The sequence below is a fragment of the Myodes glareolus genome, chromosome 6 (genome assembly GCF_982192425.1).
Source record: "Myodes glareolus chromosome 6, mMyoGla1.1, whole genome shotgun sequence".
In the NCBI taxonomy this organism is placed as follows: Eukaryota; Metazoa; Chordata; class Mammalia; order Rodentia; family Cricetidae; genus Myodes; species Myodes glareolus.
This window is the reverse complement of record NC_142031.1, coordinates 79,910,935-79,923,989: the sequence shown is the minus strand read 5'-3', so window position 1 is coordinate 79,923,989 and position 13,055 is coordinate 79,910,935. Positions and strand designations below refer to the sequence as shown.

The 13,055-nt window shown below is 36.2% G+C and overlaps 1 protein-coding gene across 35 annotated transcripts in view; it reads right to left on the bottom strand.

Moving 5' to 3' along the window:
* Nrxn1 (neurexin 1) overlaps positions 1-13,055 on the bottom strand; it is a 1,058,343-nt gene that overhangs the window by 147,341 nt on the left and 897,947 nt on the right. For 12 of the 35 annotated variants that reach the window (XM_085690899.2, XM_087907274.1, XM_087907276.1 and 9 more), the window contains one exon: positions 12,580-12,621. The exons of the other annotated variants lie outside the window; for them this stretch is intronic. In XM_085690899.2, the coding sequence (XP_085547025.1) occupies positions 12,580-12,621 (42 nt within the window). The remainder of the gene's footprint in view (positions 1-12,579; positions 12,622-13,055) is intronic. 35 annotated transcript variants of the gene reach the window in all.

Sequence of the window (13,055 nt, the reverse complement as noted above, 5' to 3'; positions counted from 1 at the left end):
TGGACTACACAGGTTGCATTTACATATTTAGGAATATATTTTTACCAAACAAAAATTGTATTTACATTTCCAAAAGTTATTTCTTGGGGACTAAGTACCAAATGTGGTCAGCATCAGTGTAGAACGAGAACTCCTGATGGATGAAACTTGGACTTCCAACCTTGTTTGTACGCCTTTGAGCTTCAGTTTTCACACGCATAAAGTAGACATTTGCAAAGGTATAGATGTATGTGGATCTCCTTACTCGGTGCCTAACATGTAGCTGCTATTTTGTATTGTCTGGCATGGTTTGTCTTACGCATGATGTCAAGGAAAGTATAATTAATGGACAATATCTTTCACTACCAGTTCCCAGAGAGGAATTTGAGTTAGGTGTTACTAAGGTTGAAAAGCAAATTGATGTTTCTTTCCTAGCATTAATAAAGGCATGGGTGCTGGACTTATTATAAGTCGTGTCTCCAACCCTTTAGTGATGTTGATCAAAATCACCTCATTTTCTCCAAGCAGTATTGACTTCATCCTAGTGGTTTGTGGATTGCTGAAGACAGCTAATCTGGACAATATAAAAGACATCATTAACTGGTGAAGGGCACATAAAAAGAACAAGTCTTGAATATACGGGCTCAAGATAAGATGAAATGGTGAGAAGCATGGTCCCTTCAGGACAGAAAGATGGTGGCCAATGCTGCTCCTGAGATAGGTTTGGGCTTCAGTACGGTGTGAAGGGACATTTTAGTTTGTCCTTAGATGCTTTGGAGAACTCTTATGCAAATGACATATTGAAATTTCAGTCACCATCACAGAAGACTGTGACAGTGAAGAACACAGATATTTAAAAGGAACTAAATACTATATGACTTAGAGAATGGCAGTCAGTTATATGTACAATGAGATGGATGAACAGGATATTCTCACAGGTGACCTCAAAGGCTTTATGTAGATTGTAAAACCATAAAGAGAAGCCTTTGGTCATCTTAGTAAATCATGTTATCTTGGCTTCTTGTGGGGGAGTTAATCTTGGCACCTTTAAAATGAAATGCCAGAAACATTTTCTTTAATGTGGTAATACCTTTAAAAGGCAATGGGGCCTTTGACTTGGCATGCTTTCCTTTTCCTCTTTTGAAAACTATCTTACAGTACATTGACATTTTTATGAAGAACTCCAGCTGTCATCTGTGGATTACATTTCCCTGATCCATTAGATATTCAAACTTGTCTTTTCACACACACACACACACACACACACACACACACACACACACACACACACACACAGAGTCACTACCCAGACTGTATGTATGTATGTGTGTGTATATCATATATATATATATATATATATATATATATATATATATATATATGATTCTTTATATTCCCCCATGTACTGAAACTGTCAAGACTCTGACAGTCATTTTAAGAGAAGAAAGAAAGCATAGATTAGAAGGAAGAAAGTCTCAGTTTTTTAAAAGTGGTTAAGAGGCTTGGGGAGGGATACTGTGAAATCAGAGAAAACATTTACCTTTTTCCCTTGGACATTATTAACACAGAAAGCCTGGACAAGTAGAAGAGTTCAAGAGGAAATCCATGAAAGCAAAGTCAATAACTACTGTTTGTAAACTCTTGTCCAAAATTTATCAAAATAGAACATTTCTTGAAGTTTTGAACTCCTGTGATGGTAGAAACTGCTTTTGGAGAGCTCTTTCTAGCAAACAGGAGACTCGTGAAATCGTTCATTACTGAAGTCTATCAAGGGCAGACTTGAAGACCTGAAGGTGGCTGCTGTATTTCCCACAATGGGGACGATCACCAATTAAAGGAACCAAATGTCTCCCCCCCCCCCCAATGCAGTAAGTACAGTATGAATTTCTTTATTGCCCTTAAAATCATTCCTTAAAATGGAACTACCTGTGACTTTTCATGGATATCTATGCGAAAATTTAGTGGGGGAAAAGAAAAGCACATTTACAAGGTAAATTAACAAGTATGTGCTGGTGCCCTGGGAATGGGGACAGCTGAAGTTGGTACACACACACATACACACACGTTTTACTCTCTTGTACATCAATCGTTAGACTGCATTGATTTATATACAGGACTGAAGCTTGAGCATTATGTGACGTAGCTAATGAACACTGCTTCTAAAAGTAGACTTGAGTGAAAATAAATGCAAATAAAGGCTTCTTCACAAGCATGCATCAAGTGCTTAGAGACTGCTATTGTGTGAATTGTGGAGCCCCGAAATCCATTCGGCATACCAATATCTCACGGTACATGAGAATGTGATTATGTTTGTGTTTCGACACAAGACCTAGGTTTGGTCCCCATCAGCCATCTGTCGGCTCACAGCTACCTGTCATTCTAGTTACAAGGACTCTGATGCACTCGTCTGACCTTTGCAGGTACTGCATACACAAGGTGCACATACATCCATGCAGGCAAAACACTCACACACATAAAATAAAAATAAACAAATCATTTAAAACATAGCCTTGAAGTAAGAGGTGATTAAACTAAATGGTCCATTGGCATGAGACCTAAGTTAGTGACTATTTGTCTTATAAGAAAATGTTTGGATACTCAAGGACACATGAGGGCTGTGAATGCACAGAAGAAAGACCAGTTTTGAAATGAAGAAAGATAAAACAGCCTTGAAGACAGATTAGTCTTCAGGTCTCCGACTACAAAACAGTGAAAACCTAAAAGCTGCTGCTAAAGCCACAGCCTGTGGTACTATGCTATGGCATTTTAACAAATAATTAGAAATCACTTTAAGTCATTTTAAGATCATATAGTAAGCCTACTCACAGATAGTGGATATTGCCCCATGACAGTGTTTTGTTGTTAATTGATAAAATACCTGAGATCTGAGTTCTGTTTGAGATCTTTAGTGAAGAGAACAATGACAAATCTACGTGAAGATGTTACACTAACAACTGGCATCTTGTATGTTCACATGAAAAAGCAAAGAAGTATGCTATTCTCAATATCATGCTCATTTAAATTACTAAATTTCTTTTTATTACTTTTATTTAAATAAAAATTTTGCATTTATTTTACATACAAACTAGTTTCCCCTCCTTCCTCTCCTTCCATCCCCATATTAAAAGCACACTGTGTTTTCTTCCGGTTTGTGGCAAATCATGGGAACCACCACCTAAGGTGTAGTAGTTGGCATCACTACAAAAGAAAGTTTAAAATCCACAGTTTTTGCATTACTGATAATGCAAAATTAGGTATTTCAGGGTGACATGTGTAGGTGCAGGCATGTACAGCTCCTCTGCATACATGGAGGACTTTTTGCAAAAGGAACATCATTCTGGGGCATTTCTGACTCTCCCCCGACTTTCTTTGTGGCTGCTGGTAGTTACACTCACATAAGTGAGTGTAGTTTCATTTAAGCATTTACCTTAGAGGAAGTTTCCCAATTTATGTACCACATCTCAGTGCAAACCAATCAGAACAGCGCTGAGTACACAAATTCTTTCATCCACTGATGATTAAATGAGGAGAGATTATCTCGCAGAAATATGCTTATGCTTTCCTCGATTTGGTAAAGGCTTAGGGATGGGAAAATGCCTATTGTGCCCATTTCCAAAGGCCAAGGAACAAAGTCCAAGACCCAAAGACTGACCTGTTTGTTAATACTAATTTCAATCCTCATATCCCGCCTAGAGTTTGTAGAAATAAATATCAAAAAATGATAGTAAATACTCACAATTAGTTTGGGAGGCATACCAGATCCTGACAGGTACAAGCCCAGTGAAGCTGCAACAGGGTGACAGCCACTATGACACTTATCAAGGATAATGAAGGTGTGGCCAAGGGATGGATATCCAGCTGTCAGCTGGCGACTAAAAGAGAGACTTGAGCTTTTCAAAATCCCTATGGTTTCTAAGGTTTATACAGAACTTCACCACTTAGACCTAACTATGCAAGCAGATTTCAAACTACATTTGGGGCTTTCCTTTACTTAGAAGACAATTGAGAGAAGGGAGCTACAAGCCCTACCTTTGTATTCTGATCTGCTTTGATGTTCCTGAAGCCTTCATTCTCAGGAAGAATTAAACCATCATTTTCAATAATAGCGTCTTTCTAACTCCATTGTCCAGGCCATAGTCCAAGTCAACCCAGTACTACTATGTCATCTCCTACCTTAGTCTAAGACATGCTTTCTGAATCCTCTAACCTACTCACTATACAGGATATTCAAAATAATGTGTGTGCTCCAAAGAACTGCAAGTACTAAAAAAAGTAGGGTGTTGCTTCTTTATTTCTTCTGTAATCCTGCATACTTTCAAGAATATGACAGTTCTTATGTAATATTTTGAATTTAAATTCAAAATTAAATAATTCGAATAATTATTTAACTGAGTATAATAACATCATTCACCCCATCCCTTTCCTTTCTCCAAATTCTTCCATGTATCCCCCATACTCTTTCAAGTTTGTGGCCTCTTTTTTAATTGTTGTTACACATATGCATGCATATGCACACACATATATTTTCAAATACATAAGTATAATATTTTAAATGACTTTACTAAGCACATCAGTAGAATGTACTTGTTAGTCACTTGTCTCGGAACCTCTGTTCTCACATATCTTTGTGGAATATGAATCTTTGCTCTTCAAACACTGACAAACTATTTTGGGCTCCTAATCTCTTCTTGATCCAGGCTTGCTGATATTGTCTTATCTTCATTCTAATCCCACAATTAATCTTTCAGGTTGGAGAGATCTTTATAGCAACTGCAGTCCTTACTACTTTTTTCCTTAATGCATTGGGAAAACAGAAGTAATTCAGCAGTAAGCCTTATATAGATATGGAATTAAATCTCATGATAAAATATGAAAGTGACTTTCTGCGAATTGTTTGTAAAGATATTGAAATAAAATTTGGATAAAAATACTGAAACCAACAAAATTTGTAACACTGATAATTAATTTAGAGTAGAAATAGATCATGTTCTCTCTTAAGAGTAACGCAACAGAGATAAAATAGACAAAATCGAAGAAAAGTATGTAGGTAACACTAATGACATTAGTTAGAACACACGCCAAATTTCAACAGATATTTTGCTTTTTGTTCTACTTTTATTTGTTAAAAGTAAATGTGATCTGGGAGCAAGATGGGAACCTAGACTGGAAAAATGTGGCACCGTCAGTTCCTATTTCTTTTGGATATCTGACCATAAGTGTTTTATTTGGCTACACTTCAAAACTAAAGCAAAATCCTATGTTGCTTCATGTTTTACAAAGTAGTTTGTATTTGATATCTAAGCTAAGGGATCACAGCATAATACAGTGCCAAGAAGAGTTGTTTTTTAAAAAACACTTTTCATTATCAAAACAATTTAGTTGAGCATTATAGTACAAGTTGAACTATATTATATATTTCTGACAGAAAGGAAAAATGCCTTTTAAGGAAAGTGCTTTTCTTTAAGTGGTATTTTTTAAAGACTTAAAATATATAGGGAAAGATAGCTAATTACAATTGGTAATATTAAAGAAAAAAATCACAGTAATTCACCATGAGCATGCCACTAATTCTGCCCAAGGCTGATCATATCAGTAATAGGGAGATATTTTATCAAATTATGCTTTAGAATTAAGACACAATTCTTGTAAAGCATCAATGGACAGTTTCTTACCAGTTTATTCTATATTGTATTAAATCTATAATGTCAATTATTATTTTTATATTATATAAAATTACAGACTCTGAGAAATGTGACCTTAGATAAAGCCTCATCCATTCTCCAACAAATGTGTGATAACCCGGATGGACTGATATCTCAGGTCTATAGAGTTAGAAAAATCTGAAAGGAGCATATGTTCATGGACTTGAAGTATGTAATTTCATAAAACTGTGCACATTGACAGGATACTTTTTTCCAAATGAACTGTAAAAATATAAAAAGAACACCATCATAATTCATGGACAAAGGCAATAGGTTTTCTTGCTTTGACTTGATTAATTATCGAAATATTCTAAAACCATGTTGTCATTACATTTACTTGCTGTACTAGAGACTGAACTTAGGGCCTTCTGAATGTTAGGCAAGTACTCTTTCATTGAGACCCACACTCCTCACACATTTTGCTTGCTTAGTTTAGACTTCTGAGAAGGTGTTGATACATTGCCCAAGTTTGATTTGCACTTCTGATCCTCCGAATTTAGCCTTCCAAGTAGATACACACCCAGGATTAAAGATGTGGAATGCACACTGGCTTCCTTTCTGCCATAGTTGAATGACTTTTAGGTATGTTCAGTACGTCAAAGCAGGTGATTGGAATAACAAATAAATACCAGCAAGGAGCATGCATGTAGGTTTCCCTCTGCAAGTGTAAAAGTTTACCAAATACTTTTACATCACTAGCATCAAGTCAGTACAGAGAGAAAATGATGGGGAAAAAAGCCATTTGGACTCATTGGCTGCTTGCTTTGTTTTGGTAGCAAAAAGTATTTTGGCACATGGGGTCATCAGGAGAATAACAACATAAGACAGAAACGCAACCTCTTTAAGATGAGTTGAGGAACCAAGTTTGGTAAAAAGCAAAAATATAAGCAAGCAGAAATCAAGTCAGTTGGAATCTGGAAGAGGTATGTTTTTAGAGGTAGAGCTAAGGTTTTCTCTCCAGTGCAGAGAGATGATGGACAACTTAATATATACCAGTGGCATGTCGAAATGTGCCACTCACCACAGTCCTTGTCTGAGTACTGCTCACGTGCACAGTTAATTCCACATCATCATCCCAGAGTCAAACTATTTTCTTTTGAGTATTCAAAGCACGTGAAGAGTAAAGCAATATGATATCCTGAGATCTACCTTGATATCTCCAAAAATTTTCTTGGCACAGTAAAGGTATCACCATGATCCATCCTAAGGTTCTAATGACTAGGGTTATAAAAAATTACTAGAAATGTCTTGTTACAAAGAACACAAAATGCATACCTAATATTTAGCCATTTCTCCATTCTAGACATGATGGTCCTTCCTTAAGGATTTCTCCTCTCTTTTCTACTTCATGTCTCATTCATGCTTAGTAATCAAGAATATGTCATTTCCAAATACAAAACCATCTCCCTAATAAATGCTTCCTCCCAAGTGTACTTCAACTCCAGTAGGACAAAAACAGCATTCTATGGTTTCCCCTGCTCTTTATCAGGCTTAACAGATAGGTGGACCATGAGGAAGCGGGTCTTAACACTTGGTCACAGAAGGAGTAAAGCAGGGTCTAAGACTTTTGGACCTGTGTTAGGATATGACAGTATAATGTGGATCTTAACACTTAAAATCAATGAATAGGTTGTAGTCATGAGTCTCTTGGTACACCGAGGATGGAGAATGGAATGAATATTTGAGAAAAACACCTTTGATCAGAAAGAAAAGCATGTACTCTTAAAGAAATTGAAAGACAGAACTTCTACAGTGGCCTCCCATGCACCCGCTAGCATGACCTCTAAGATAATTGTTGATTAAAATCCACACGACTCTCCAATGCCCAGATCACACATTGCTCTTCCAAGAAGGTAGTCTAAATTACCATTCATCAGCTCCTTTATTTAAATATTTTCAAAACATATTTTTGGTGCCACTCACTTAACTGAAGTTGTGCCCTTCCTAGCGACAGAGTAGGGTTTTAGGTAGAAGATTTGCAGCAATTACATGTTTTCAGAGGTCAGGAGCAACACTCTGAAGTGCTAGGAGCCATCTATCTCTGTGTATGTGACCTCACTTCTGACAGCTATGACAAGATAAATTTGTTCCTAGAGCCAAATACAGCAGTCACATTTATTCTAAGACAGGATGTTCCAAACCCTTAGTGGATGCCTCAAACTAATGAGGGTCCCTGACAGTGTAGTGTATTTCCTAACCACACATACTGAGGGCATAATTTGCTTTCTATGAGGCACAATAAGAAAATAATTCATAATAACTATGATAGTTTGAAAGTAATTGACCCCCATAAGCTCAGCAGGAGAGGCACTATTAGGAGGTGTGGCTTTGTTGGAGTAGGTATGGCCTTTTTGGAGGAGGTGTGTCACTGTGAAGGCGGGCTTTGAGGACTCATATATGTCCAATCCACACCCAGGATCTCAGTTCACTTATTGTCGCCTGTGCAAGATGTAGAGCTCTGAGCTATGATTCTAGCACTACATCTGACAGCATGCCACTATGTCCCACCATGATGATAATGGACTAAGCTCCTGAAACTGTAAGCCAACCTCAGTTATGTTTTCCTTTATAAGAGTTGACATGGTCATGGTGTCTCTCCACAGCAACAGAAATCATAACTAAGACAATAACTAATGATGAGGTGGAATGATTATAATAAAATATCCCAATCAAGTTGATAGTATCACAACTCTCACATTTTATTTCCCTCGTTAAGAACCAGGGCCAGCTGAACACCAGCTCTGCAATACCAGCATGCTAAATTTGCTAATCTTTAGGGTTCTTAGGTGACTAATGGATGCATGGCTATTGATGTGTTAGAGAAAGGGACGAATCAACCCTGAGGATGGGCAGAGCCAATTGGGAAGATTTTGCAATATTACTCAGAATAGTGAAAGATATAAAATGGATAAATTGTTTATTTCTGGGGATTTCTATTTAATACATTCAGACCAAAGTTGGTTGTTGGCAACTAAGCTACAGAATATAAAACCAAAATAAAGAGGGAATACTGTGTACATTTGCATAGAGAGCCTGGAGTTTGTAGCATTGAACTATTTAAATGAAATACTTAAATAAAGCAATTGTGAGGTGTCCTTGTTTTGTATTTACTATTTACTTGGTTTTAACCAATTGCAAATTGTTTAAAACTAATAGCTGTTAAATTTCAAACAACCCCATGAAATATGAATTATTTTTATATCCATAGAGAACATTGTAAACTGCAGTAATAAATATCTGAGTTGAGATCAAAACCCAAGCATTGGGGTCCTGACCATTCTGTCTTAACTCTTATAGCTTCTCAACTGAATTTTGCTGTAAGCCTGTAGTATAGGTCTACTGTTTGATCATGGTTCCTACTTCTTATAGCAGTTCTGGTGCTTAAAGTGGGTAAAAATTGGACCTGGCACCTAATCTTCTGCAACTAGGCTAGAATAACAAGCTTTGGGAAACAGCATTATTGTAAAGCATGTAAATCAAAAGGATGTCACGATAGCCTTCAAAGATTTGAAGTGAAATAGTAAACGTTATTTATAGATTGGTCATGTATCTCAGTAGTAGAGAACTTCCCTAGTACAAAAAGTCTCTGGTTTTAATGCCCAGCATGCAAAAAATAAACAATAATAACTCTTTGTGCAACTCACATATTTTTTTAAAAAAACTGGGAATAGAACACCTGCTCATTGCTTTATTTCAACCCCCAACTCCAGCAGACACTTCCTGTAAATTATAGGCTACTTCAGCTAAGGAACCAGGTAGGCTAACTGTAGATCTACACATCTTCCAAAACCAATCCCTCAATGTCCTTCCAGCTTTGTAGCATACCACCAGGTGCAGTCATTCCTTCCCCTACTGCCCCTATCTTCAGCAGATCACACAGATTTCCCCTCAAAATTTCCTTCCTTCTACTCATTGTTTTGTCTCAGCCCCCTCTTCGCAGGCATTTCCTGGGAACCCAGAGTCTACTCTGGCCAACTTCACAGGTAGGATTGTCGGACATCTTTACATCTCCCTCCATTCCTAGAAGTCCCATCTCCTAGTCTCCTTTCCAGCTCTGTAGAAGGCCAACTACTACAGACTCTCCTCAATCTGTCTTTATTCCCAGGGACTAAGTAGGTCCTAGTGTAACACTCTGATTTATGTCCTCCTATGGACATTCTCAGCACTATGTCTCCTACCCATCCACATACCTATGTGTCTGATTCCAAAACTTAAAAATACATTTTTCCTGGAACCACCCAGTGGTCATACTTATTAGGATCTCAGAAGAAATTCCTACCCAGCAAAACAGTCACTCCCTGCTTCCTAAGAATCTCCTAATAGATGGCAACAGAAATCAAAGGAAAAAAAACCCACACACCCAATAAAGACAGGATCAATTACGAATACCTGGAGTTGCAATCTTCACAAACCAAGATGCCTAGACACTAGCATAGAAATACAGTCAATAACAGGCAGGACAATGTGTCTCCACTAGAGCACAGAAACCCTACTACATCAGGACCTGAATGTTACAACATAGATGAACCACAAAATAAGACTACATAGTCTTTATATATTGATAGTGATCCTTAAAGAGAAAATTAATGTATAACAACAAAAACAGTGGAGGAAAGAATTAAAGCAATTCAACACCTGAAAATGGAAACGAAACTAAAAAAGAAAACCAAATTTGAGACAAAGATAAGAGTGAAAATTCAGAACGTTCAACAGGCATCTCTGAGACAAAAGATACTTCTGTCAAAAAAAAAGTCTAAAAAATATACAGGCACAAAACTTCCAGAAGTCTTGGACACTATGAAAAGACAAACCCAAGAATAATAGGAATAGAAAAAGGAGAAAAAAACTGAAGTCAAATACAGAAAATATTTTCAACAAAATCGTAGAAAATTTTCCTCACTAAAGAAGGTGATTCTGACAGGAAACAAGCAGAACAACAAATAATCTGACTAGAAAAGAAAAAAAAGTCCCCTCAACAAATAATAAATAAAACAGAATACAGAATGAATATTGTTAAAGGAGAAGAAGACAAAGTAACATATAAAATCAGACTGATTAGAAATAAACAACTGACTGCCCATGTAAACATTAAGAGTCAGAAGGGCCTGAATCGATTGTCTATAGGTTCTTCGAGACCACATGACAGCCAAATGACTGTACCCAGAAAAATTTTCAATAACAATATATGGAGAAAAGAAGATGCGCCATGAAAAATATATCAAAACAAAAATCAGATTTATATAATACTTATCTATAAATTCAGCTCTATAAAATGGGCCAGAAGAAAAACTCCAAGCTAAAGAGGTTAATCACATACAAGAAAACAAGAGGAATAAATAATCCCCCACCATCAAATCAAAAGACAACACAGATACACAGACAAAAATAAAATATAAGACCTCACATCCACAATCACCATCAAAAAAACAAAAAAAATAGGAAGCAACAAATATCACTTATTAATATTTCTCAACATCAATTTTTTCAATTCCTCAATAAAAAAGATACAGACGCAGAATAACAGAATAGACATAGATAAAGGATCCATTCTTCTGTAGCATCCAAAAAACTGTTTTTTAGCATCCAGCAAAGACATCACCTCCCAGTAAAAGGATGGAAAGAGAGATTCCAATTAAATGAACCTAACAAAAATGTTTTGGTAGCCATTTCAATATCTGACAAAATAGCTTTCAAAGCAAAGCTAATCAGAAGAGACAGAGAAGGACACTACATTCCCAACAAGGGAAAATCCACCAAGAAGAAACTGCAAGTCTTAATATCTGCACACCAAACACATGGGTACAGAAGTTCATAAAAGAAATACTGCTATGATTTAAATTATATGTCAACACTCACACACTCATAGTGGAAGACTTCAATATCCCTCTCTCACAAAGAGACAGGTCATCTAGACAAACACTGGACAGAGAAGTTTCAGAGTTAACTGAGAACAATCCAGCTACCATTCAGGTCCAGAACCAAGATATAAGGCAGCTCACCTCACTACCCACCTCATCTATGAACTGCTTAAGCATATAAAGCAGCCAAATCTGTTGATTTAGAGCTACAGGATGTCCAGAACATAAGACAACAATAATATATCTGAGAGAAACCCTGGTGAGAGCTCACTATCAATCAGAAACCAGAGGACTTGAACCAGACCAATGACTCATTGCAATAAACACTTATAAGTAAAGATGTATGGATTAAAGGGTCCACCGTGTGACTGTGTCATACTGCAGCTTTCATGCTGAGATTTCTTAAAGTTATTTTTTGTTGTTATTACTTTGACTTTTAGGTTTTGTTTTGTTTTTGTGGGGGAAGGTTAAAAGGTCAGAGGGCAGAAGCAAAGGGATGTGAATTGGATCAGGATACATGATGTGAAACCCACAAAGAATCAATAAAAAGTTAACAAAATCAAAAAAATGGACATACACACACACACACACACACACACACACACACACACACACATATATATATATATATATATATATATATATATATATATAACATTTCACACAAATTATAAAAGAATATACCTTCTCAGTACCTCATGGAACTTTCTCCAAGACTGACCACATATAGGAAACAAAGCAAGACACAAGAAAACAGAAATAACAATCTACATCTTATCACCACAAATTAAGCAACAACAGAAACAATAGAAAGTTTACAAACTCTTGGGAACTGAACAATTTAATGCCCAGTTTTAAAAAAAAATGAGTCAACATAAAAATTAAGAAAGTAATTAAATACTTTCTAGAATTCAATGAAAATACACATATAACTTACCCAAACTTATGGAACACAATGGAGGTGATTCTAAAAGGGCAAGGACAATAAACTAAGTGCCTACAAAAATTGTTTTTTAAGAGCTCTAATACTAGTAACTTACCAGCACAACCGAAAGCTCTAGAACAAAAGGAAGAAAATACACCTAAAAGGAGTAGACATAAAAAATAATAAAAATCAGGAATGAAATCAATAAAATAGAAACAGCAACAAAATACAATAAAAAGAATCAAGGAAACTTGAGTTGGCTTTTTGACAAAATCAATAACATTGACAAACATGTATCCAAATTAACTTAAAAAATGGAGAGAGAAGATTCAAATTAGCTAAATTAGAAATGAAAAGATTAAAGTAACAACAGACATTGAAAATCCAGAAAAATCACAATGACATACTTTAAAAACCTGTATTCCACCAAATGGAAAAACCTAAAAGAAATAGATAATTTTCATACATAACACTTACCAAAGTCAAATCAAGATCAAAAAAGTAATTTGAAAAGACCTATCACTCTTACTGAAATAGCCTAGGACCAAATAATTTTAGTACAGAAATTTACTACAATTTGAAAGAAGAGTT